General features: G+C 41.8%; 1 protein-coding gene across 4 annotated transcripts; it reads right to left on the reverse strand.

Moving 5' to 3' along the window:
- On the reverse strand, nucleotides 1-24,413 carry ANGEL1 (angel homolog 1). 4 transcript variants are annotated; one of them, XM_060758029.2, is made up of 10 exons: nucleotides 24,297-24,413; nucleotides 18,634-19,236; nucleotides 15,584-15,810; nucleotides 14,244-14,313; nucleotides 11,562-11,995; nucleotides 10,194-10,320; nucleotides 6,843-6,953; nucleotides 5,577-5,646; nucleotides 4,587-4,750; nucleotides 1-1,379 (listed from the first exon to the last, which is right to left on the reverse strand). In XM_060758029.2, exons 1-10 carry the CDS (start codon nucleotides 24,358-24,360, stop codon nucleotides 1,219-1,221), a joined length of 2,031 nt encoding a protein of 676 aa, XP_060614012.2. In that variant the 5' UTR covers nucleotides 24,361-24,413; the 3' UTR covers nucleotides 1-1,218. The 4 variants fall into 4 exon arrangements, with proteins under 4 accessions (XP_060614012.2, XP_060614003.2, XP_060614027.2 ...); XM_060758020.2 differs by having other exon boundaries at nucleotides 18,634-19,239; XM_060758044.2 differs by lacking the exon at nucleotides 24,297-24,413 and adding an exon at nucleotides 23,970-24,104.

Below are 24,413 nucleotides of genomic sequence, written 5' to 3' on the forward strand. Positions count from 1 at the left end.
TTTTTCTGAAATCATAGAACTTTATTTTTTGAATTTAAGAAAAACTTTAAAAATACAGAGAACTCCCAATACATTTTCTTTTCCAAAATAAATTTGGCCCCCACATAGCTGATGTTAGATCTTGTGGTTTCCATGTTTCAAGGAAAGGGTGGGGTTAATCTAGAGCTGACCACTTATTCTGTAGCCACAGTCCATCAGTACTGAAAGAAAGAAAAATGAGCATCAACTGCCAGGCCCAGCTGAGGTCTCAGTGGCATGGCCTCCAAGCTCCAAACAGACAAACAAAACACAAAAAAGCACTTTTCTTTTTCCTATCAATTTTAGCAGTCCTTTCTTCTCTGGATGCCATAAGAGGCAATAACAATGTCCCAAAGCTTACAATGAGAAATAAAAACAAAAGCAAACAGAACCTGAGAATAAAACACAATGGGGCTCTTAAGAGTTGAGAGATCACTTCTTCACAATGTGGGCTGAAAGCTTTCAAACGTATCTGGCATTTTTGCAGAAGATCTGAAGCTTGGACTGGGAAGCCTTAATAAAAAGTCTCTCTGGTGTGCCAGGTGGCACCAGTTGTTTTCATTTCATTTCTAACCAGATAAAGGGAAACAGCAGCCAGCAAGCACCTACCTCTGAAAGGTAGTAGCAGCACCACCACTAAAATTAATATAATTTGCACAATTGCCAAAACCAGGCAGCACCACCACTTTGACCTGAGTGTCATGGAAAATAATAAATCTTACTTTTCCTGCTGTTAGCAGCATAAAGCAAAAAAGGAGAACCTCCGTAAGAGATTCAGCCCAGCTCTTGCCCTTTCAGTCAAGATCTTTGCGATGAGCACACAACAAGCCCTTCCACCTTCTATATAAAGGTAGCAAAAAGTATTCTCACCAAACCAAGAAATCTGTTTGCTGGCAGGATGTCCTTCTCAGAGATGGAGTAGCAAGCCAGAGAAAAAAGAGGTCAAAAACTAGAAGTGAAGCTCGGTCTAGAACTGCAGCATTACAGGGTAAATCTTAGGTTATCCTATTATGGAGAAAAAAAGAACCATGGGACAAAAGAACAAGGACATCTCAAAAATAGGGGAAGGGAAGGGTGAGGAAGGAAAAATTGCTGGAGTGGGTGGGGGTTTTCTTTTTGGTTAGTTGATGCAAACTTCAAATGGCATGATTTTCCCAGTCACACTAACTGATGTGTAAGTCCTAGAGATCTGGCACATGATCAGAAGCTGGAGATCTCTAGGCCGAAACTGGCCAGCAGACACAGATGATCTGATGAATAGAAAGGGTTCGGTAAGCCATTTGCTGACCAAAGGATGTCTTCAGAGAGGAGGGAAAGACGTCCCAGTAGCTTCAGGGCTCCATCTTGATATATCCTGGGACCTAGAAACAAACCAGAGTTCAATGAAAAATGCTCCACATAGAGAACATGAACTTGGGCTCTAACCACAGAGAAACTGCAAAGAAATATTTGCACGAATTGCTTATTTGATTATGTTTTATTTATTTGTTATTGTTTATCTTGTTTACTTATGCTGTAATACTCAGATATTATGTATGTCTGGCATCGAATGGCTACCATTTTTGTTGTGAGCTGTTCCATGTCCTTGGCAGGGAGATGGAATGGGATACAAATATAATTGTTGTTGTCCTTATTGTTATTATTAAGAAAACCATAAAGGGTTTTTAAAAGTGCACAATTGTGTCAACAGAAACTTAGGAATCAATTTCTACAGACAGGGTTGAATCTCCCCACAAAATAATTAAATACTGTGCCCCCAAATGCAATCTAGACATTAATTTACACATCACCCCCCTTTGTGTCATTTGCTTTCATTCTAATAAAGACTTGCTATTATCTTCCTTGACTAATGAGATCACAATATCCATAGTTATTCTTCCTGAACATTTCAGATAGAAGAGTGACAAAATAATTAAATACTGTAATGTCACAAAGTAAAAATGTAGTTCAAGAACTTGTGTTGTTGTTGTTCATTCGTTCAGTTGTCTCCGACTCTTCGTGACCTCATGGACCAGTCCATGCCAGAGCTCCCTGTCGGCCGTCACCACCCCCAGCTCCTTCAAGGTCAGTCCAGTCACTTCAAGGATGCCATCCATCCATCTTGCCCTTGGTCGGCCCCTCTTCCTTTTGCCTTCCACTTTCCCCAGCATAATTGTCTTCTCTAGGCTTTCCTATCTCCTCATGATGTGGCCAACGTACTTCAACTTTGTCTCTAGTATCCTTCCCTCCAATGAGCAGCCGGGCTTTATTTCCTGGAGGATGGACTGGTTGGATCTTCTCGCAGTCCAAGGCACTCTCAGCACTTTCCTCCAGCACCACAGCTCAAAAGCATCGATCTTCCTTCGCTCAGCCTTCCCTAAGGTCCAGCTCTCACATCCATAGGTTACTACAGGGAATACCATGGCTTTGACTAGGCGGATCTTTGTTGCCAGTCTGATGTCTCTACTCTTTATTATTTTATCGAGACTGGACATTGCTCTCCTCCCAAGAAGTAAGCGTCTTCTGATTTCCTGGCCACAGTCTGCATCTGCAGTAATCTTTGCACCTAGAAATACAAAGTCTGTCACGGCCTCCACATTTTCTCCCTCTATTTCCCAGTTGTCAATCATTCTTGTTGCCATAATCTTGGTTTTTTTGATGTTTAGCTGCAACCCAGCTTTTGCGCTTTCTTCTTTCACCTTGATTAGAAGGCTCCTCAGCTCCTCCTCGCTTTCGGCCACCAGAGTGGTGTCATCTGCATATCTGAGGTTGTTAATGTTTCTTCCAGCAATTTTTACCCCAGCTTTGCATCCATCAAGCCCCGCACATCGCATGATGTGTTCTGCATACAAGTTAAAAAGGTTGGGTGAGAGTATGCAGCCTTGCCGTACGCCTTTCCCAATCTTGAACCAGTCTGTTGTTCCGTGGTCAGTTCTTACTGTTGCTACTTGGTCCTTGTACAGATTTCTCAGGAGAGAGACAAGGTGGCTTGGGATGCCCATCCCACCAAGAACTTGCCACAATTTATTATGATCCACACAGTCAAAGGCTTTAGAATAGTCAATGAAGAAGAAATAGATGTTTTTCTGAAACTCCCTGCCTTTCTCCATTATCCAGCGGATATTGGCAATCTGGTCTCTCGTTCCTCTGCCTTTTCTAAACCCAGCTTGAACATCTGGCAACTCTCACTCCATGTATTGCTGGAGTCTTCCTTGCAGGATCTTGAGCATTACCTTACTGGCATGAGAAATAAGGGCCACTGTACGGAAGTTGGAGCAGTCTTTCGCATTTCCCTTTTTTAGTATGGGGATATAAGTTGATTTTTTCCAGTCTGATGGCCATTCTTGTGTTTTCCATATTTGCTGGCATATGGCATGCATCACCTTGACAGCATCATCTTTTAAGATTTTAAACTGTTCAGCTGGGATCTCGTCGTCTCCTGCTGCCTTGTTGTTAGCAATGCTTCTTAAGGCCCATTCAACCTCACTCCTCAGGATGTCTGGTTCTAATTCATTCACCACATCGTCAAAGCTATCAAAAACTTGTAGTTACCCTATAATTGCCATACATGCAATCTATAACCAGTTTTCATCAGAGCTAGGAAGAGTTACTTTTTGGACTATACATCCCAGAATTTCCCAGCCAGCATTGCTACTAGCCATGACTACAGTTTTTAAGGACCTAACTGCTTTAAAAAAGCTGTTCATCAGAACCTTTTGACCCCTCTAATTTATCTCAATTGGTAATGAACATGGTTTTAAATCTTAACTGATGTTCCACATTTTTATAGTTTATTTTTACTATTTTAAATTGTTTATATCAGCTTCCATTGTATGTGATCCTAAGTCCTACTGTCATAGAGAATAGTAGAAATATCTGGAGAAAGAGACAGATACACTAGCATTGTCCCCATGGCATCCTCGAGGATGGAAGTGACCAACAGTGGAAGGGTAGAGGGCCATATTAGCTCCCCAGAACTTGGGAGGGTTGAATCTCACCACAAAATGATTAGATACTGTGCCCCCAAATACAATTTAGGATGTATGGGGACATTTCCACCATTTTTTTGGACTTTCTGAGACAATTTAGGCTTAGGAAGAAGGATTATTGTTGTTTTTTAATAACATGAAGTTAATGCCCCAAGTTAAATACACGGCATTATGATTTGCGAAGGAAATGATGTCAGGAAGAATGTTAAAAACACTTTTACTTATACTGATTTACTCTAGGGAATAAATTGCAGATGTAAACAAAACGTTGCTAGAACATGTCAGAGCTGAATTATGATAAGGAAAAGAAATTATGTCAAGAAAAAGGAAAAACATTTTAGCCTTTACTGATCATAATTTAAGGAAAGACCACATGAAGTACAACGGGTATATTATCTACATATTACTACAACTCACTGCAAAGCTAAACTCAAATGGAAACAAGAGAGTCAATATATTTTCTGACTTCTGTGTACTCTATTAATTCAATGGAAAAGGTCCATGGATGGGGAGAAGACCCATTAATTGCCCTGAGGAAGAACATCATATACAGGCTGTAGCCACCTCATCAACTAACTGTGTCACCCTCATGTTCCTCACCTTCTAGATTGTCGTTCTTGATTGGCTTTGCCGAGTAGAAGATGTAATCCACAGTGGCACCCACACCCATTGGCATGGTTGTGATCTCAGGGCGACCTCTTGTGGGAAGGAAGTGGCTGTAGACAGAAGTCAGGTTGAGGCCATGCTGAATACTGCCTGGGTAGCTGCACAAAAGAAAGCACTCCCCTTCCCCAAAAGAAGGGGAAGGGGATACAAAATTCAACAATGGAGTCAAGAGCATGGAAATTACAACTGCTATTCACAAACTATTTCTACAGCAACATTTCATCAGTTATTTGGAAATAACAATGCACCTCTGCATTTAACTCCAAGAGAATGAGAGTGCAAATGATTTATTGGAATTTGGGCTCAGGACCTGCAAATAGAATTAACATTTTTTCTTCCTGCTGCAATCTGGACAAAAGGTGTTAATTGAAACAGGAGGAATTAATTAAAGGAGTATACAGAGAATAATGATTTGGGCCTTGTAAACTTCCAGATAAGTATGCAAGGATTGTTTTTTATTGATGGTATACGACCTGTCTTGGCAGTGAATGAATTGCTCTAAGTCTGTGGTTTAGCCCGTGGATGTTCAAGTCTCCTGATAGAACTCTTATCCAATGTCTCCATTTTAGTCTGGAGAAAGTACTTTACTTACGCCATCCTGGTTGGCTAACTATATCAAAAGGATGGGAAAACATCTCTCACTTCACCTGGTAAATCTGTGAAAACTGGGAAGACTCAATTTCTCCAAGAATAGCTTCTCAGACTGCCTCTGGCAACTCCCTTCTCTTGAGAAGGCTTTCTTGGGGCGGTGGGGGGACGATGACGACGGACTCATCTATTGCTATTAGGTCTTCTATTGCATCATGAGTGTTATGATTGTAAACACACTATCTCCAGTGATACCATTCTCTAGTCTTTGTATATTATTAGTTATGAGCTTGCATCAGTTACTAAATCCCCTGTTCCACTTCTCATTCAGGTTACCTTGAACAAAACATTTCTGAATCAGAGTTGTTGACCACAATAGGTTCCTTAGGCCAGTATGCAGGACAATCTACAATACAACACAACAAAAACAAAACAATTATATATGCCACTGAATTTGTAGCATTGAGCATGACTTGCAATAAAAGGCAGAATGAAAGTTGCTGCCTACCTCAACCCCATCGTTTAACACCAAAATTGAGGAATCACTAGTTTCACTGATGAATGTAAATTGCCTTGATGCTTCTAACAAAAAATCTAACTGGGTCTCAAATTCTTTCTTGGCAAACACTAGCAACAGGTTTACATGCAGAAGTTATCAGAGCTAAGAATTTCTGCCTTAGTCAGAAATGGATCTGGCTATTTAGCCATCTATGGATTCATATTTCTCTATTCAAGGGATGAGTAACAGTGCTGCTATCCATGTAACATATATGTCTTGAAAGGACTTGAAGAACACCATACTAACCTGAACACACATCTGATTTTAAAAATTATTCTGGAAGTTTTTGATAATATTGTGGTAGGACATCATCAGATAATACCATGTCTCTCCACGCAGGGCTAGGAAAGAATTCTACCTGGACAGCTGTATCCTGAGCAAATACTGGACTAGACAGATCGATGGTCTGACTCAGAATAAGGCAGCTTCCTGTCTTCCAAACTACTTTAGGGGCATTTAAGAACTCAGACATAATCAATTTCTGGCTTCTAAGAGAATCTGTTTTTTTGCAAAATCTCTTATCTTGAAAACCCTTTAAAAAAAAAAACCCGCACACAAACACACAACCACAAATTGCCTTGAGATTTGTGGCATTTGTCACAAGATTCTTTTGGATCATTGATTTGCTATTGATACAAAAAGACCTGTATCTACCAAACCACAACAGGCTGCCCTAAGGAGAAGCACAGAATATGCAAAGATTCCTCATGTTACACCAGATCAGGCAGATTTCACAAAATAAATAATAAGAGTACTAAAAAACTGATATCCTTCCTCAACGCAAGAGATGCTGTGAAACCTTCACAAGTTGGGTAGACCAATTGCCAAACTACTGGTCGGTCAGAAATCACCTACCAGTAGTAGACGGAGCTAAAGACTAGAGCAGGTGAGGTTGACAGTTACAGACACCCCGGTGTGGTTGCCCAAACCCAATTCATAAACCTTTCTGGAATGTAGGAAATCATTAACTATTAAAAGGTCTTTGCCTATGACGCATATAATTGCTACAAGCAGCAGAATCGGGGGAGGCCATGTTTGGGTACCTGGTACAGCATCTGTCACACCTTCCAACAGGACCAGGTCTGAAGGTCGTTCACAAGCAGCATCACAGTAGCGGAACTGAAGCAAGAATGCACGGCTGTATTTGCGCCTGTCTGCAAGAAAAAATAGTTCAGAGGTGTTCAAATTGATTACTTATACTGAATTTACTCCTCCTCCTGCCTCACCGATGACACTGGAAGGAATACACAATGATAAAAATGTAAACAAGTTTTTTAAATGGCAAGGAACAAAATAAGGGACAAGCCTTATGACCCGAGACATCTGAAAACGAAAAACCATAGATTTACAACTTTCAGTGTTATAAAACAATAGAATAATAGAGTTGAAAGAGAACACATGGGCCATCTAGTCAACCCACTGCCATGCAGGAAAAGTACAAAGCACCCCCAACAGATGGCCATCCAGCCTGTTTAAAAGCCTCAAAGAAAGGAGCATCCACCATACTACATGGCAGAGAGTCCACATTTGAACAGCTCTTACATTCAGGAAGTTCTTCCTAATATTCAGGTGGAATCTCCTGTCCTGTAATTTGAAGCCATTGCTCCTAGTCCTGGTCTCCAGGGTAGCAGAAAACAAGCCTACTTGCCTCCAGACCATTGTGAATTTTAGCTGCCCTACTCTGAACACATTTCAGCTAAACAATATCTCCCTAGAATTGTGGTGCCTAGACTTGGACACAGTATTCTAGGTGAGGTCAAAGCAGAATAGGGAGGCACAATTACACTATATTCTTTTGATGCAGCCCAAAATCCCACTGGATTTTCTAGCTCCTGCATCACACTGTTGGCTCATGTTCAACTTGTTGTCCACTAAGACTTCAAGATCTTTTTCACATATTCTGTTGTCGAGTCAGGTGTCACCCATCCTGTACCTGTGCATTTCGTTTTTTCTGCCTAAGTGAAATATCCTACTTGATCAGAAATTCATTTTGTTACTTTTGGCCCCACAATCTAATCTGTTGAGGCCATTCTAACCCTGTTTTCTGGAGTATTAGCTAGCCCTCCCAATTTGGGGTCACCTGCAAACATTTTACTAGTTTGTTTGCAAGATGATCTTGGGACCTGATCTACGTTTTTTTCCCTTCAAAGGTTTAGATCAGGATGCACAAAGTGTGGTCCACTAGCAGCAGGGTGGGGGTGGATTTTAAAAAAATCTGTTTTTCAGGACTGGCAAGTCAAAAAACCCCAAATTGTGGGGGAAGTTAAACTGGAAATGGACCAGAAACCACTCCCAGTGTTCATTTGCCATGGGAATTTGGAACTCTGAAACCTAGCGCTACCAGCAGAGAGTTATAGAGGGAAAAAACAGTCCCTGAAGTTGTCCATTGCAGACATAACAATAGCTTTGGCAACCCTATTACTGAGGTTTCTTGGAAGGATTTATTCAGAAGTGGCTTATCAATGCCTTACTCTTAGACTTCCCCAAGATCATTTAGTAGGTTTCCCTCACTGATTGGAAACAATAAGAAAAACTGCCAATGCAGCAAGAAAAAAAGAAAGGTGCTAGTGTTCATGGGCATCGAGGGAATTGTATGCCAATTGGACAAGATGAAATGGGAAGTGTGCTGTCTTCCTAGGCATATGTAACCAGGGTGCCATTGACAGGTTGTCAAAGCTCATCAAGAACAGAAAGGAGTACCCCTTTCTCCTGATTCATGTGGGAGCCAACATCACTGCAAAAAACACTTTTCAGTAGAAAACTGAAGAGTTTAGAGGCCCCGGTAGTATTCTCACCGATTTTACCAGTGAAATATATTCCTGCCAATTGTACCAGTTAAAGATAGAGACAAGAATTTGAAGACCTTGTAGGAAATGACTGGCTATGCAGATTATATTAACAGGAGAGGTTTGGCTTCTGTGAACATTATATTCAGGCCTTAGACAAAGGATTATTAGTTACAGATAAGTTACACTACACTTCACAAAAATTGGGGAAAATATATTTGGCAAAAGCATGGCAATCTGATCAAGAGGGAATTAAACTAAATCCTTTGGGGATTGAAAATGACAGGTTAAACGTCTATAAAAAGTATCTTCCAAACAAAAGGATGTGAATTCAAAAATAGTTGAGTGTGAGAATGGAAAGTATAGTAAAATTCACAATAGAAAAAAAGTGTAATGCTTTGGATGCCTATGCGCAGAATTTCGGGAACGAACAAGAATCATAGAATCATAGAGTTGGAAGAGACCTCATGGGCCATCCAGTCCAAGCCCCTGCCAAGAAGCAAGAAAATTGCATTCAAAGCACCCCCGACAGATGGCCATCCAGCCTCTGTTTAAAAGCTTCCAAAGGAGCCTCTACCACAGTCTGGGGCAGAGAGTTCCACTGCTGAACAGCTCTCACAGCTTGAAGTTCTTGTTCAGGAAGGTAAATATGATTTTGGGGTTATAAAAGGTGAGATGATTGCTACAATTGGAAAATAATAATTGAGGTGTATAGAAAAGGAAGAAGCGTAGCATTAAATGTTAATGACAAATTAACTTTTACATAAATCCATGCAAGTGATCAAACCAGAGGGAGACCATTTGGATAAAAATAAACAGAAAAATAAATAAAATCAACATTGTGATAGGAGAATTTCAAAACAGAGCACCCAAGAATATCACTGTCCAGATGGCATAAGAAAAGTAAGGGGGTTATAGCCACCCTAACAATATTACATAACCACAGAACTTGAGGTGCTCTTACTGAGTATTATAAGGAAAACCAGCTGATTCCTAATCCATCTAAAATGCAGACATGTGCTTTTCAAGCAAAAAGTGTGTGTTAGAAATAATATTGTACAAAAACTGACTGGCACAACCTTGGGATCACAACCAGATACAGTAAAGACATCTGCCCTTGCGCTTTGCTACTGTGCTGCAAACCACAGAAATAGTTGGCAACTGTGGAAATAACTCTTCCACTCCTTTCTGAATTCCATTATTGTAAGAAAGTTAGGACCAGTCAGTGTTACATAAAAGATTCTGAGAAACTCCATACAACCTGAAAAGTACCTTGTATTCTCTAATTCAGGACATAAATAAGGGCATGAAGATCATTGCTAGTTTCACTGCAGTAAAAATTACCAAAGGACAATGAAATCTTATCCATGTACAGAAATAAACCATATTCCTTTCAATGGGATTTGTGTTCAAAAATTTAGGAAGATAGCACAAAATATCAAATGTTACAGTCACTGTCTTTAGGAAAAAGGTTACTTTGGGAAACTGAAAAAGTAGTAAGGTGGAAAGGCTCCAGACTATTAAAGAAAGGAAAAGAAAAAGAAATGCTACTTTCAAATGTAAAGTTTGTGGAAGAAATCAAAATTGCAATTCCCCCAGGAAGCTCACCTGACTTCTTGCTTTGGCAAAGAGTGGCATACTGGCAGCTATCAGTTATACCCAGGGAGCTAGGCCAAAGGGGTGTCAGCAGTTTCCGCTGGTGTAAATTCTGACAGAGTTCTTCCTGTCCAGACACCTACAGAGGCAGAAGGGGCAAAACACAAATACTTGCAGCAGTCTTTTGAGGCATATCCTCTTCTCAGACACAGCAAAAATTGACAGTCGGTGCACATGCACCTTTAAATAAGATCAGAAAACCAAGATTTACCGCTTCCACTGGTGGGCCAACTGTTACGGCTTTGTGGGCTTCACTGGTTCCTCACTAAAACAGAACTCTGGAGGGTTGCAACCCCATTCCCTGCACCCATTTAACCACAGAATGGCCTCCATTATCCCCATGCTAGATGGACACTTCCTACTTGAAGAAAAATCTTGTTCAAGTCCCAAAATGCTAAGAGTACAAAAAGGCCCCAAACACAGCTAAATGGCTAATAACCACTCCAGCCACAAGACTTTAGGGCCTCCTCGGCATTTTTATCCATCCCTCCCTCCAAAGAAAAATAAGTTAAGGATTCACAAGTTAAGGATGCACATTCTCACCCCTGGTTTGCAGAGTAAATGTGTTTTATAATTCCAATAGGTACATAGGATGATGGAAACTTAATGATCACAAAGAAAAGAGTGGCCTAATCAAATCGAGACTCTTTCTGGTCATTTCAGGGCTCTGGAAACTTAACTGTAGCAGATGGTAACACTACAACCAAGGACAGAAGGAGATTTAGAATGTAATAATCTTAAAAATTATTAATGCACAAGAGATATCTGTGCATCCAAATCACACACCTACATCTTACAGTTGCCACTCACATGGCAGTGAGTGGCATAACAGGTTTCATAGTATCAATTACAGAAAAAATGTACCTATTTGATCTCCCTTTTGTTGTTTTTTGTCATTTAATGTTATGAGGAGTAAGTCTAACATATACTGGAACTGGGCAAAAAAACTGTTTGCTTGGATTAAAATCAAAGTTTTGATTTAATTTACTGACAAGTTTTAAACCTGACAGTTCCATGTTTATGTGCCTACTTTAGCTACTTCACACACTTCCTACTTTGCATGAGTGTAGAGTAACAATAATGGAAATAACAGTCAAACAGATAAAACCCTCCGTTTATAAAGACTTTAGTGCTCTCCTTTTAGTGGAAAGGAAATTAATCGGCTTTGCTGAAAGAAAGAAAGAAATAAAACTACAAAGAGATACAAAGAAAAAGCAAGGTGTATTCTTAGGCACTTCTAAGGCCAGAGAGAAAGGGACTACACACTAAAGAGCTACATCAATCCAGCTGCCACTATCTATTAGCTCTTCCTCTGCTTACCTTCCAGGCTGGCATCCCATGGTAATACAACTGGCCATTTCGAATGAACTTGTACAGCGGTGAGTCAGGTACAGAGTTCAGGTCACCGCATAAGATGACAGGACAATAACTGCCATCAGCCATTTTTGCAGTCTTGTCAATTTCTGCCAGGAGTAAAGCCATCTGGGCTAGTTTGATATCTCCTCGACGAGGATTGTACAACACATGAGTGTTTGCCACACATAAAGGACTGACTGATTTGTCTCCTAAACCTTCTGGTAGTAAGGGCTGCAGTAGTAACACCAGACCCACATTGTCTCTGTTGAGGATGTCTAAGCCAGGCCGAAAGAACTCCACAGGGTTTGAACTGATCAGCTGGAACATGTTCTGCTTATAGCAGATGGCACATCCATCTGTCTTTCTTCCTGTCCGCCGCTTGAAGATACAGGTAAAGCCTAGCCAAACAACAAAAGCCATTATTAGAACAATTTAACCAACTAACTACTTCAAGCTGCAGTCTTTAAACACCCACTATCTGGAATTCAATCAATTGTTGATTAGTGAATCAACACACAGGTGTATCCAATTGGTTATTGGCTCTACTCTGGTCAGACAGAGAAAGGTCCAGTAAACTCTAAGTAAAAGCACACAGAATTAGGTTTCAAGTATCTTTAAGCATGATGAGATAATATAGCCATTCTTCTCACTTCTGCTTTTGTAAATAAGCTATGAAATATTACTTCCATTCTGTATCGGACTGGATGAGAGCTAACAAATTGAAATTGAATCCAGACAAGACAGAGGTCCTACTGGTCAGTTGTAAGGCCGAACAGGGTATAGGGTTACAGCCTGTGTTAGACGGGGTTACACTCCCCCTGAAGACGCAGGTTCGCAGCTTGGGAGTGATCCTGGACTCATCGCTGAGCCTGGAACCCCAGGTCTCGGCGGTGGCCGGGAGAGCTTTCGCACAATTAAAACTTGTGCGCCAGCTGCGCCCGTACCTCGGGAAGTCAAATCTGGCCACGGTGGTCCACGCTCTTGTCACATCCCGCTTGGATTACTGCAACGCACTCTACGTGGGGTTGCCTTTGAAGACTGCTTGGAAATTACAACTAGTACAGCGGGAAGCAGCCAGATTGCTCACCGGAGCGACGTACAGGGAGCACACTACCCCCGTTACATCAGCTCCACTGGCTGCCAATCCAATTCCGAGCACAATTCAAAGTGCTGGTTTTAACCTACAAAACCCTATACGGTTCCGGCCCAGTGTATTTGTCCGAACGGATCTCCCTCTACGTCCCACCTCGGAGTTTAAGATCATCTGGGGAGGCCCTGCTCTCGACCCCGCCTCTATCTCAAGTGAGGCTGGCGGGGACAAGGAGCAGGGCCTTCTTGGTGGTGGCCCCTCGCCTATGGAACTCACTCCCCGGGGAGATCAGATCAGCGACCTCCCTTCTGTCGTTCAGAAAAAAGCTGAAGACCTGGATTTGGGACCAAGCTTTTGGACATTCTGGCAGCTAAAATAAGGACCCATTGATGAGCAGGAATTGTTGGAATGAATGGACATTTCGGAACTCTGAATCTCACTGTGCATGAAATTGTTTTTATTATATTATGTAGTGATGTGTTTTAATGTTGTTAAATGTTTATACTGTTTTATATATGATGTATATTTTGACAGGCATCGAATTTGTGCCTTTGTTTGTAAGCCGCCCTGAGTCCCCCCTTGGGGGTGAGAAGGGCGGGGTATAAGTAACTGCAATAAATAAATAAATAAATAAATTTTCCAGACAGAATGCAGTTCTACAGAGTTATGCAGTGTAAGCAGAGGAATGGCAAGGACTACCTTTCACCTCTGTATATTGTTCTGCTTTAAATCAATCCCCTGACCATCCACTGTTGGTTTCCAAGTCTACCACCAATTTCCCACTGCCGCAGGGGAGAGATAACATGCAAAAATAATCATTGTTGTGCATCTTCTCCCCCCACATAGATTAAACTCTCATCTACCCAATGATATATTTATTGTGATGAATACATGTGATTTCTCTCTTGGGATTGGGGAATGACCTAATCTTTGCCACTCCCACAAGAGAGTTTTCAAAAGCCAGGATGGTGCTGAATGTCTTCATACCAGTCCATTTTCAAACAGGTCCCAGCACATGGAGAAGAGGTGTGAATATCTCCATTCTTACATGACAAGAAGTGTGAGTGTGGGTGTGAGGACTATGGGTGTGTTTCACTGAAAGCAAAGGGAAATACAAAGCATTTTCAGACAAACACTCGGGCTATTTTCCATCTCAGCAGTAAAATAAAAGTCTGCCCCTCCTGCAACATGAAAGAAATCTGTGTGGGTGGGGAAACAGCGGTTTGTGTAGAAAGTTAAACAGCTCCTTTCACCACCATTGCTGCACTCTGACCGAAGCCTTCCACATCTACAATGTCTACTTTGGCCCTGAGGAAGAATTTGGTTTAACACTTTTCAGAAACCCATAAGGAGAGAATAGGGAGAACAAACTTCTGAGCTAGTTCCCAAATAGTGAAGTCCCCAAGGAACTTTCAAGAGATCACTGAAACTTTACGCAACCATGCCTCTGATCAGACTAAAGAGGTAAGACAAATAATCAGAAAGAGATTGGCAATGTTCGGAGGCATCAGAGGGGGCAACCTTGGTCTAGTTATTATCAAAATGAAAATAGATACCCATCATCATAAGTGCTGGTTCCAGTTGCTCCCAAAAGTGATTCTCCTGAATTTCTTGGAGACAGAGAATCTGGAACAAGAAAAAAGAGCACATACATAGCAGTTGCCCTTATAAATCAGCAAAACAGAAAATATGTCTAATCCTAACTGCTTTTATCTAAACAGTTTCTCTCCCTCACTTCCACTTGCTATAGAATATTAAAATACAGTATCCTGGAGCACTGCACATTTCAGTTATGTATTCAAACATGAGCAAGAAAAGAGGTGCAAAGAGTTTTGAAAAAGCAGGAGACTAAAACTGGAGATGCTCACAAAAAATCAAATGTGGTATATAGAACCCAGAGTTCAGTGGACTTCCAACAGTAGAAACGCCAAAGTAGACATTTCAAATGTCCCACAGAACAGAACTCTGGAACTCCATTATCAGATACTAATAGAACAAATAGCACGCGAGCGACACCAGAAGATGGATTTTGAAATCCTTAAGAGCTTCATGACCAAACATTAGCAGCTGTCCAGGACTTAATTTGTATAAATGACACTGGGAGCACCTACACTATAGAATTAATGCAGTTTGACATGATTTTAACTGTCACGTTTTAATGCCATAGAATCACAGGACATGTAGTTTGACAAGGTCTTTAGCCTTCGCAGAATTAGTCATTTTGCCCCCCCCCCCACCCCCAAAAAATTCATTAACAAAAGGACTAGAATGCTTCTCAGCTATATGCCAACTGCTACATCGTCTAACCCCAATAAACATCTTCCAGCAGTAATGTGTGTCAGGGTTCAATATTGAACCAAGTCTTGGACGTTAATGACCAAATGAGGATTCCTGAGGATCATGTCTACTTTGCAAGACTTATGGTGAAGGTGGAATCCTGTGGTGGAAAGACTAATGTATGGATTGCAGACCAAGGTTAACAAGATATTTGGCTGTTGGAAAGGAAAATATTCCTAATGAGAATTTTGAAAAAGGACAAAGTACTGGAAAATGTGGGAGGAAATTAATATGCTACATGCCTACATGAAACTCAGAACAAAGCTAGTTAACATTGATATGTCTGTATGAGTTAGGATGTTTTTGGTACGTTTTAAAGAAGTCAGTCTTTTAATAGTATGAAGAGGTTACCCTGAGTTCCCATAGCTTACTGCTATGGCTGGGCAGGAAACATTTCTTGACAAGATTTAGGACATCCTAAGTAAAAGCCTGAAGTACATGAAAATATTGTTTCAGAGGAAGGCGAAGAAGAAAACATGCATTTTTACTTTGTATTTGTCAGTAACGATAACTTGCCATTTTTAAGTGTGCCTGACAAACCTGAAATTTCACTACTCACATCAGGATCCCAATGCTGGATCTCCTGTAAGAGATTGGTGAGACGATAGCTCCAGTTCAGGATGTCTGGGTGACAATGCATGTAAAGATGAGGGCTCTGCTCTATCAGATCCTGGGCCAGAATATTGTAGGACATGACTCTGAATTCAAACAAAGAACTCCCCTCTGAGCCCAGCTCTGGGATGCAAGCCTGAGCAGAAAGATCTTCCCAATCTCTCCAAAGAATCTCTATGTAAGAAAGGAGGAAAACAAAGGTTAAGGGTATATTTGCAAGCAACAAGAAGATATATAGACAGAAGGAGTTGCATTGGGATGGTTTCTCAAACTACCTCCTGCCAGAATCACAGTCTCAAGTCCAATTTAATGGCTGCTAGGTTTCCTTTTAACTTTATTTAAGTGTATGAGATACTGATGATAGCAACAGCATTTTGATTTCAATCTTTAGGACCATATCAAACATATTAAATCAATTTATCATGCAGGTTTTTCAAAACAGATATTACACCACATGTGGGAAAAAATCCCTCCCAACAGCAACTACAGAGAACCAATTTTCATCAGGACCTCAGCATGAAAAGAATGGATTAAACTCTTCACTCCACAACTGCTTTTTGCTATTCCAATAATCACTAGACTTGGGGCGTTTTTAAAAACATGCATATTAATTGCAAAGTTGCATTTGGTGCATTTTCTACTTTTGTTCTACAATCAAAGCACTGGAAGAGACCCCTGAGGCATCAGACATGATGGAAACACCCTCTACACCCCTTTGCAGTGTATTTGGGGCAATTCTGGAGCAAAAAAGTACTGTTTTACACTGGCTCTATTCCTCATTAAAAGGTTGTGCTGGGTGATTCCTCTTTAATTCCTTAGCAACTGGCCTGTGAATTCTCTCTTTGTTTTGTCCACTCTTACAGTAACCATATATATGAAACTACTACGAGAGGTTGCTGAGGTTTTGGGCTCAGGTGTCACAGTATGTTACTTATGTCCAGTTGTATTACTCGTTTCCACTTAATTTCAAGGAAGCTCGTAAACCAGAGCCCAAATCAGTTGAAGCCTAATTCAGACAAGACAATAGTGCTCCTGGTCAGTCAAAAGAATACATATTCAGCATATAATAAATGGGTCTGCGCTCCCCCTGAAGATGTAAGTTTGGCCCCAATTCTGGACGTCCAGATTTCATGGATAACCAGTAGTGAATCTGCACAATTATACCTACTACACCAACTGTACCGATTCCTAGAGAAGTCTGACCCAGGCATGGTAACCCATGCCAGACTTACAGTCCACTCAAATTATTGAAATGCAAGCTACATGGGTGGCCTTTGAAAAGTGCTCAGATACTTCAGTTCCCTCAAAGAGCTATGGGCAGATTGTCAACTGGGGTTGGCTATAAAGAGCTTACAACTCCCTTCTTGCAATACCTCCACTGGCAGCCACTCTATTTATTAGCGCAATTTAAAGTGCTGGTGAAGACCTATGAAGCCCCATACTACTAAGGTCCAGACTCTTTGAAGGACTGGATTTCCCTAAGGAGTATGTTAGAGCTCAAATATCTTTGAGAAAGGCCCTTCTGTTTCCCACACTTCTTTCTCAAACTCATTTGATGGGAATAAGGGAGCTGCCGTTTTTGGTGGCTGCTTCAAGGGTTTTGGACTTCTTTCCTAAGAAGGCTACAATGATCCCCCCCCCCCCCCCTTTCTCATAGCAAGTAAAACATTCATATTCTGTTAGGCTTTTAGAAATGACTGAGATGAATTTCTAATTGTGTACTGTGTTCTTCTGTTGTCTTCTTATATGGCTTTTAAATTATTTTTAAAGGTTTTAACTACAGATTGTTTAATTGTTTTTAAAGTATATCTTATTTTTACTGATGTTTTTATAATTTCCAATCTATACTGTTTTTTATTAAAAAATCATTAAGGTGCCCCATGTCTCATTTTTAAGAAAAGGGCAGGATATAAATAAATATAACAACATTTATCCCTTTAATCTCTACTACAGGCTGAACATATGCAGTGTTTCATAGGACTTGGGTTTCAAAATGGTCATAATCTTGGTTGTATTTCTTTAGATATAGTCTGCCAATATTCTTGCTAAAATGGGGCTTCTAGAAGTAGGCACTGTGAATACCCCAATTTGGCTTCACTAGCATATAACAGAGTAAAACAATTACTTTCTGTAATGCACAAACTTCTCTTAATGCAGTTTATGACAGCTTTGTTAGACACTTATAACATTGCTAGGTCATATTTAGCTAATGATATACATTACACTTGAGCTCCTTTCATGTCAGTTGTGGCCAAACCAAGTCTATACCAATCCTATACTTGGAATTTTTTTCTTGTAACACATGCAAGACTTCACATTTAATTCTGCAGAATTTCATTTCAATATTCCAGAATGAAAGAGGATTGATTTTAAATTCTACAGCATTAGCTATACCTCCTAACTATATGCAGATCTGCTCAGTAACCACTCATAGACCCATCCAGTTTATCTGCTAAAATGTTTTAACACCACATGACCTAGAATAGATCCCGATTCCATACTGCTGTAGACATTCATCAAGGAGAATGCTGAGCCATTAACTGAAACTCACTGAATAAAGTTTTTTAAGTAGGTGGATCCACCTAATTGCAATATCATCCACCTTATTTTACCAGCTTATCAAGAAGAATATAATGAAAAATGAGGTCAAATGCTTTGGTTAAATTGAGCTATACTATGTCTCATAATTCACTAAATTACTAACACTAAGGAAATAAAGCTGATCTGACATGCTTGTTCCTGACACAAATATCTTGCCTCCTAGTCACCTAGGTAGCATTAAACTGAGGAAGAGTGAATTAAATTAAACCAGAAATTATTCTGAAAATGTAGCATGAAAGGATACACATATCTTCAAAGAGTCCAAGGAAATGTAAGGCTTGTAAAAAAGCCTTTTCATCACCACCTGACATAACTAAGATTCACATGTGGGAAAGATCATACAGCCATGCCATACCATGACAAGGTATCTTACTCACCATGATACTGTGTACTTACCATGATAAGGTATCTCAATTGGAAGTGGCTGAAATTGACCTGTGTTCTGAAAAGGCCACACTCCTCCCTCCACTGACCCCACATCACTCTCCTGGGCAGGACTCCAAGCTAAAATAGCAGGGTCTTCAATCCACACTTCTGTGGATAAAGGAGCAGCATCAATAATCTGAGGAGCAGCATGTGTCCTTACTGCTGCCCATATTGCATTGTCCCCTAGGGCATCTCTCTCCTCTGCTGGTAAATTTGACAGTGTCGTTTCTACAAACTCCTGTAGTTCAGGAGATACTTCAGTCTGGTCCACATACTGCTGCTGTGGCTGCTCCTGGTCACCAGACTCTGGTGATATGTTCAGGTCGCTTAAGCTCGTCATCAGTAGCTCTGGGCCTTCTCGCCACTCAGTAGCCAAAACGGCTGATATCTTCTCTGGTTTTGAAGCACTCTCATTGGGATGTACCTCACCAGCTCCTTCCTCTAGCCACTGCTGCAGCAGGGCTTGCTGCTCCTCTGAGACTGGCTTTCCACTGACTGAAGCAGAAAAGTTGTCTATATGGGTGGTCGCACTCTTTGCCAAAAGCACGTTCTTCCGACACGTAAAGAAAGCATCTGCTAAAAGAAAAAAAATCCTTTTAAAACAGTGTGAGAAGAAGAATTAAAAATCCACATGATTCCTAAGTGAAGCAAAATTCGGCTGGTTAAAACTATTTAAACTCGACAAGGGAGTTTGTGTGCCAACTCAGGGGGATCAATTGGCACAGAAGAAATACAAGCAGCCTGAGTCATATTTTCTACATTTTTAAAACATTTTCATAATACTGCAGTTCTGATTCATTATTTGGATGACATTTAGGAACATTTTCTTGATCACTTTAGCTGAGCATGAGATCTGGGTGAGTGAAACTTTTTCTACCAGGTAAAACAATGTGTATTGCAATGCCAACAATAGCATATGTACATATTGCATACAACCAAATAGACCCCAAAGGGCACCAAAACACAGTTGTTACCCATCAGACCTCTGAATTGAAGTTATTCCACTCCCCAAGTACCACAACAGAGAAGGAACTCTCCCACAATATACTGCTCTCACTAGTTTTACACAAGTGGTTCTTAACAGTTGGCAAGCTGGATGGGATTTCTGGGAGTTGAAGTCCAAAACACCTGGAGGCCCAAAGGCTGGGAACCACTGCTCTAAAAGACTGTCAGGCAGGCATAGATGGGAGAGAAGCGTTCTCTTGGATATCACGGTGCCAAGACGTTGAGGACTTACATGTTATCCTAGCATCCTAAATTCAGCCCAAAAGCATGTTGGCAGCCTGCACAATTCCTTTAGAAATGATGTTTCATGTTTTCCACATAGCTTTCCAATCAGCAGTTCAAATCATGCATTTTGCACCAGCTTCCATGTTTTCTTCAAGGGCAACTCCACACAGAGTGAACTTCAGCAGTCTAATTGTGAAGTTACCACTTGGATTGTGGTTAAGTTATCCTTGTTATGCCTGAAAAAGCTGTTGCTAGAGGCAAACTGAAACTGAACCACAGAAACTACCTAGGGCCTGGAGAGACATACATAGATCCAAGAGCACTTCTAAGCAACACACCTGAACTTTCAAAAAGAGTGCAAATCCATCCAAGTCATGTTCCTTACACAATTCTCAGGCTTGAGAAACGCCTGTCCACAGATCCTCCAGCTTTTCCAATCTCCACTTTATTTTATTGGCCTTAATCCAGTCCATTAGAGATTCCAGGTACTAACCCCAAACAACTCCAATGACAAGAAGTACTGGTGAGTGTAATGAATATACTCATAGACCCTAACACCAAAATTCCTAGTACCTTCTCTCAGAGGCATCATATTGATATTGAACACTTGGGAGACAAGATATGAATTTCATATTGATGTTGAATAGTATAGGATATATAAAAGTACAGTGGACTCTGGAGATGAAAGGGTTCTCCCCTCCACTGAACGCTATACTCTGGACTTGCCCTCACAGACTGGAACAGAACTCACCATAACACAGTGCCTTCCAACCAATGGCACCAGACCAATGAGATACCAAGATCAATACCAAAAGCCATTTAAAGGTCTACAAATATCAAGAGAATATGACACTTACATATTTCCCCTAGAATATGTCCCCAGTCAGGGCACCCCAAGCTGTCTTAGTACCATACCCTGCATTGAAACTAGACAGAAATGGGTGTCTATATAAGTGTACTTACACGACAAGCCTAAAAGGTGTTTCCAAGCCTCATACAAGTGGAAACTAGTTGTTCTTGTTTTTTCCTCCCACAGACTGCTGATTATGCAGCAATTTGTCAGCTTATTGCTGTTTTGTGTTTACTGCCATGATGGGGGAGATGCTTGTGTGTTTTTTTCCCAAGATGCCAAAGTAACTTGAACACCCTTGGCTACTATATATATCTTGACTTGAGGTAAGTGAGGTTGTCCTTGCTGTTCTGGCCCCAGGCAGTAAAATGTCTTGAACTTGATACCAACTACCCTTACAGAACTGTTGCAAGGATTAATTAATTTGTTTGTTACAGTGAACCCCAGGTAGCATGGGTGGCTCTTTCTTTCCACTTTCTCTCCTCACAACAGTTCCGGAAGTAACTCGGGCCACCAAGGTATGCCAGGGAATTTCATGGCTGTATCTAAAAGTCCCAGTCTAACCACTAGCTCCTACTATTCCACATCGACATCTTCAGATGTACCTGTAGTCCCCCAAATATTACACTGAAATAAACGGGTTAATCTGAAAGGTAACACAAAGCTCGTGCTCCCCTTCCTCTCCTCACAAAGATAAACATAGCTATCTCTTTGAAAATAAACATGCATTTGCCAGTGTGTTGTAGTGCCTTGCGTGTTTGATGCATCTACACCAGACATGGGCAAACTTTGGCCCTCCAGGTGTTTTGGACTTCAACTCCCACAATTCCTAACAGCCTACTGAAGCTTTAGGTGCTCTTACTGCCTATTACAGGGGAAACCAACTGTTTCCTAATCCATCTAAAATGCAGATGTGTACTTTTCATCTTAAGAACAGACAAGCATCTCAATCAAGCTCTGAGGATTACCTGGGAAGGAATCCCACTGGAGCATTGCAGCACACCAAAATACCTGGGAGTTACCCTGGACCGTTCTCTGACTTATAAGAAGCACTGTTTGAATATCAAGCAAAAGGTGGGTGCTAGAAATAATATTGTATGAAAGCTGACTGGCACAACCTGGGGATCACAACTAGGTATTTAACCAGGTTTACATTCTCACACTATTGCCTAGCCTCAATGTTTTGTCATTGGAGTACATATCCCCCCCCCCCCCTCTTTGTGGGAAAGCTTGATTCCACAACCCCCACTATAATGAATCCTCCACCACAAATAATCGGTCTCTTTGTTATCTCACCTGAGTTTTAATCAGTTTTAATTAGTCTCTCTTTTAACCATTACATGTAGCCCACCCACTGTCATTGTGATTGTGCCTATTGTAATTCAATATTGCTATGTTTTCACATGTTTTATGTAATTATGTTGTAGTTGTTTATTGTTTGCGTTTTCGGTTTTATTTTATTGTAATTTGTTGTTTGGGTTTGGTCTCATGTAAGCCGCTCTGAGTCCCCATTGGGGAGATGGTGGTGGGGTATAAATAAAGTTTATTATTATTATTATTATATAGTGAATACATCTGCCCTTGCGCTTTTCTACTCTGCTGCTGAGTACACATGCCCAGTGTGGAATGTATCTCAACACATTAAAACAGTGGATGTGGCTCTTAATAAGACATACCGCATTACCACAGGATGTCTATGCCCCACACCACTGGAGAAATTATACTGTTAAGCTGGTACTGCACCACCTGACAACAATTGGGAAGTAGTAACCAATAATGAAAGGACCAAGGCAGTGACATCTCCAGCCCATCCTCTGTTCAGGTATCAGCCCAGCACGCCAACAGCTTAAATCAAGAAACAGTTTCCTAAGATTGAGAGAGATACTCACGGAACACCTCAGCAAAACAGAGATCAAAAGTGGCAGGTTAAAACCGAGCAGCTTAATCAGTGGCTGAGACGGGATGAGAAACTCCCTCCTGGGCACACAGAAGATTGGGCAACCTGGAAGGCGTTGAACAGTCTGTGCTCTTGCACCACGAGATGCAGAGCCAACATTAAGAAATGGGGCTACAAAGTGGAGTCCACGGCATGCAAGTGTGGAGAACAGCAAACCACAGACCATCTACTACATTGGCGGGAGAGACATTTTTGAATGAGGGGGAGGGTATATAAGGAGGTGCCGGCTGGTGCCAGGCAATCTCGGCTTTTTGAATGTCTATGATTCCAGCAGTAAAGTTTCTCTTTGACATCAGAGCGTGGTCTTGTGTTTTCATTGGGAGCAGCCGCTGTGAGCTGACAACATGCACAATGGAGGACCTTCTCACAGTGACATTCTTTTAGTGTTTTTAAATGCATTTTAACTGTACCTTCAACTCGCTTCTGACACGATAAATAAATAAGTACCAGCTGAACAAGGTTGTTAGGGCTTTTGGGAGTGGGAGGCCCAAACAGCTGGAGGGCCGCAGTTTGAGGATGCCTGGTGTAGAGCCAACCTCAAATTCCCATTCAGCCAAAGTTGCCTACTTTGGACGAATTATACTCTCATCCTCAGGAGCCCTCCGGTGGTGCTGTGGGTTAAACCCTTGTGCTGTTGAAGGCTTTCATGGTCGGAATCACTGGGTTGCTATGAATTTTCCGGGCTGTATGGCCATGTTCCAGTAGCATTCTCTCCTGACATTTCACCCACATCTATGGCATGCATCTTCAGAGGTAGGAGCCCCCGGTGGCTCGGTGAGTTACACCCTTGTTACGGCAGGATTGAAGACCGACAGGTTGCAGCTTCGAATCCGGGGAGAGCGTGGATGAGCCCCCTCTGTCAGCTCCAGCTTCCCATGCAGTGACATGAGAGAAGCCTCTCACAAAGTATGGTAAAACATCAAAACATCCTGGCGTCCCCTGGGCAACGTCCTTGCAGACGCCCCATTCTCTCACACCAGAAGCAACTTGCAGTTTCTCAAGTCGCTCCTGACACCAAAAAAAAAAAAACCCTCATGGGAAAGCTATGGGCAAAAAATACACAAAAAACCCTATTTGTACAAATATAGCCACGGACACCTTAGGTACAAACACAAACGCTGAGAAAAGAATGCGGCTTGGCACCTGTTGAGCTGCCGTGGATAGGAAATCCCGAGAGTTGTAGTTTGGTATGGCAGAGAAGGTTCAAAACCCTCTTGAGGCCCGCCTCCCCCTTCCCCCTCCATTAGGGCAAATTCGAGCATACTCTACCGAGCGCCAGGGGTTTCAAAGGCAGGTATGGCGGCGGCCTATGAAGGGAAGGGAAGGGCAGCCGCGCGCCTCCTGACAGGCCTCCTCCTCTGTTGTTGTGGATGAGGACGGGGAGGCGCTTCCTGAGCTCCCAAGGCTGTCACGCGCCTCCCCAGCCAACACCGACAACGGCCTCCGAACCCCCCTCAGGCTTCTATTCCTAGGAGAGCAGAGCGGCCTCCACTCGGAGCCTCTCTGGGAGGAGGCCCAGCACGACGAGGCCGCCCCCTTTGGAGCGCGGTAGCAGGTGGAGGGCGAGGAGGAGGAGGAGGAGGGGGAGGAGGTTACCGTGTAAAGCCCGGCCGAGCCGCGTCAGGGGCAGCAGGACGTAACAGAGCAGCGTCCCCAGCATGCTGCTGTCGCCGTCCCTCCTGCCAGGCCAAGCGGCCACGCGGGTCCGCCTCG

Source organism: Anolis sagrei, chromosome 1, assembly GCF_037176765.1.
Source record: "Anolis sagrei isolate rAnoSag1 chromosome 1, rAnoSag1.mat, whole genome shotgun sequence".
Taxonomy (NCBI): Eukaryota; Metazoa; Chordata; class Lepidosauria; order Squamata; family Dactyloidae; genus Anolis; species Anolis sagrei.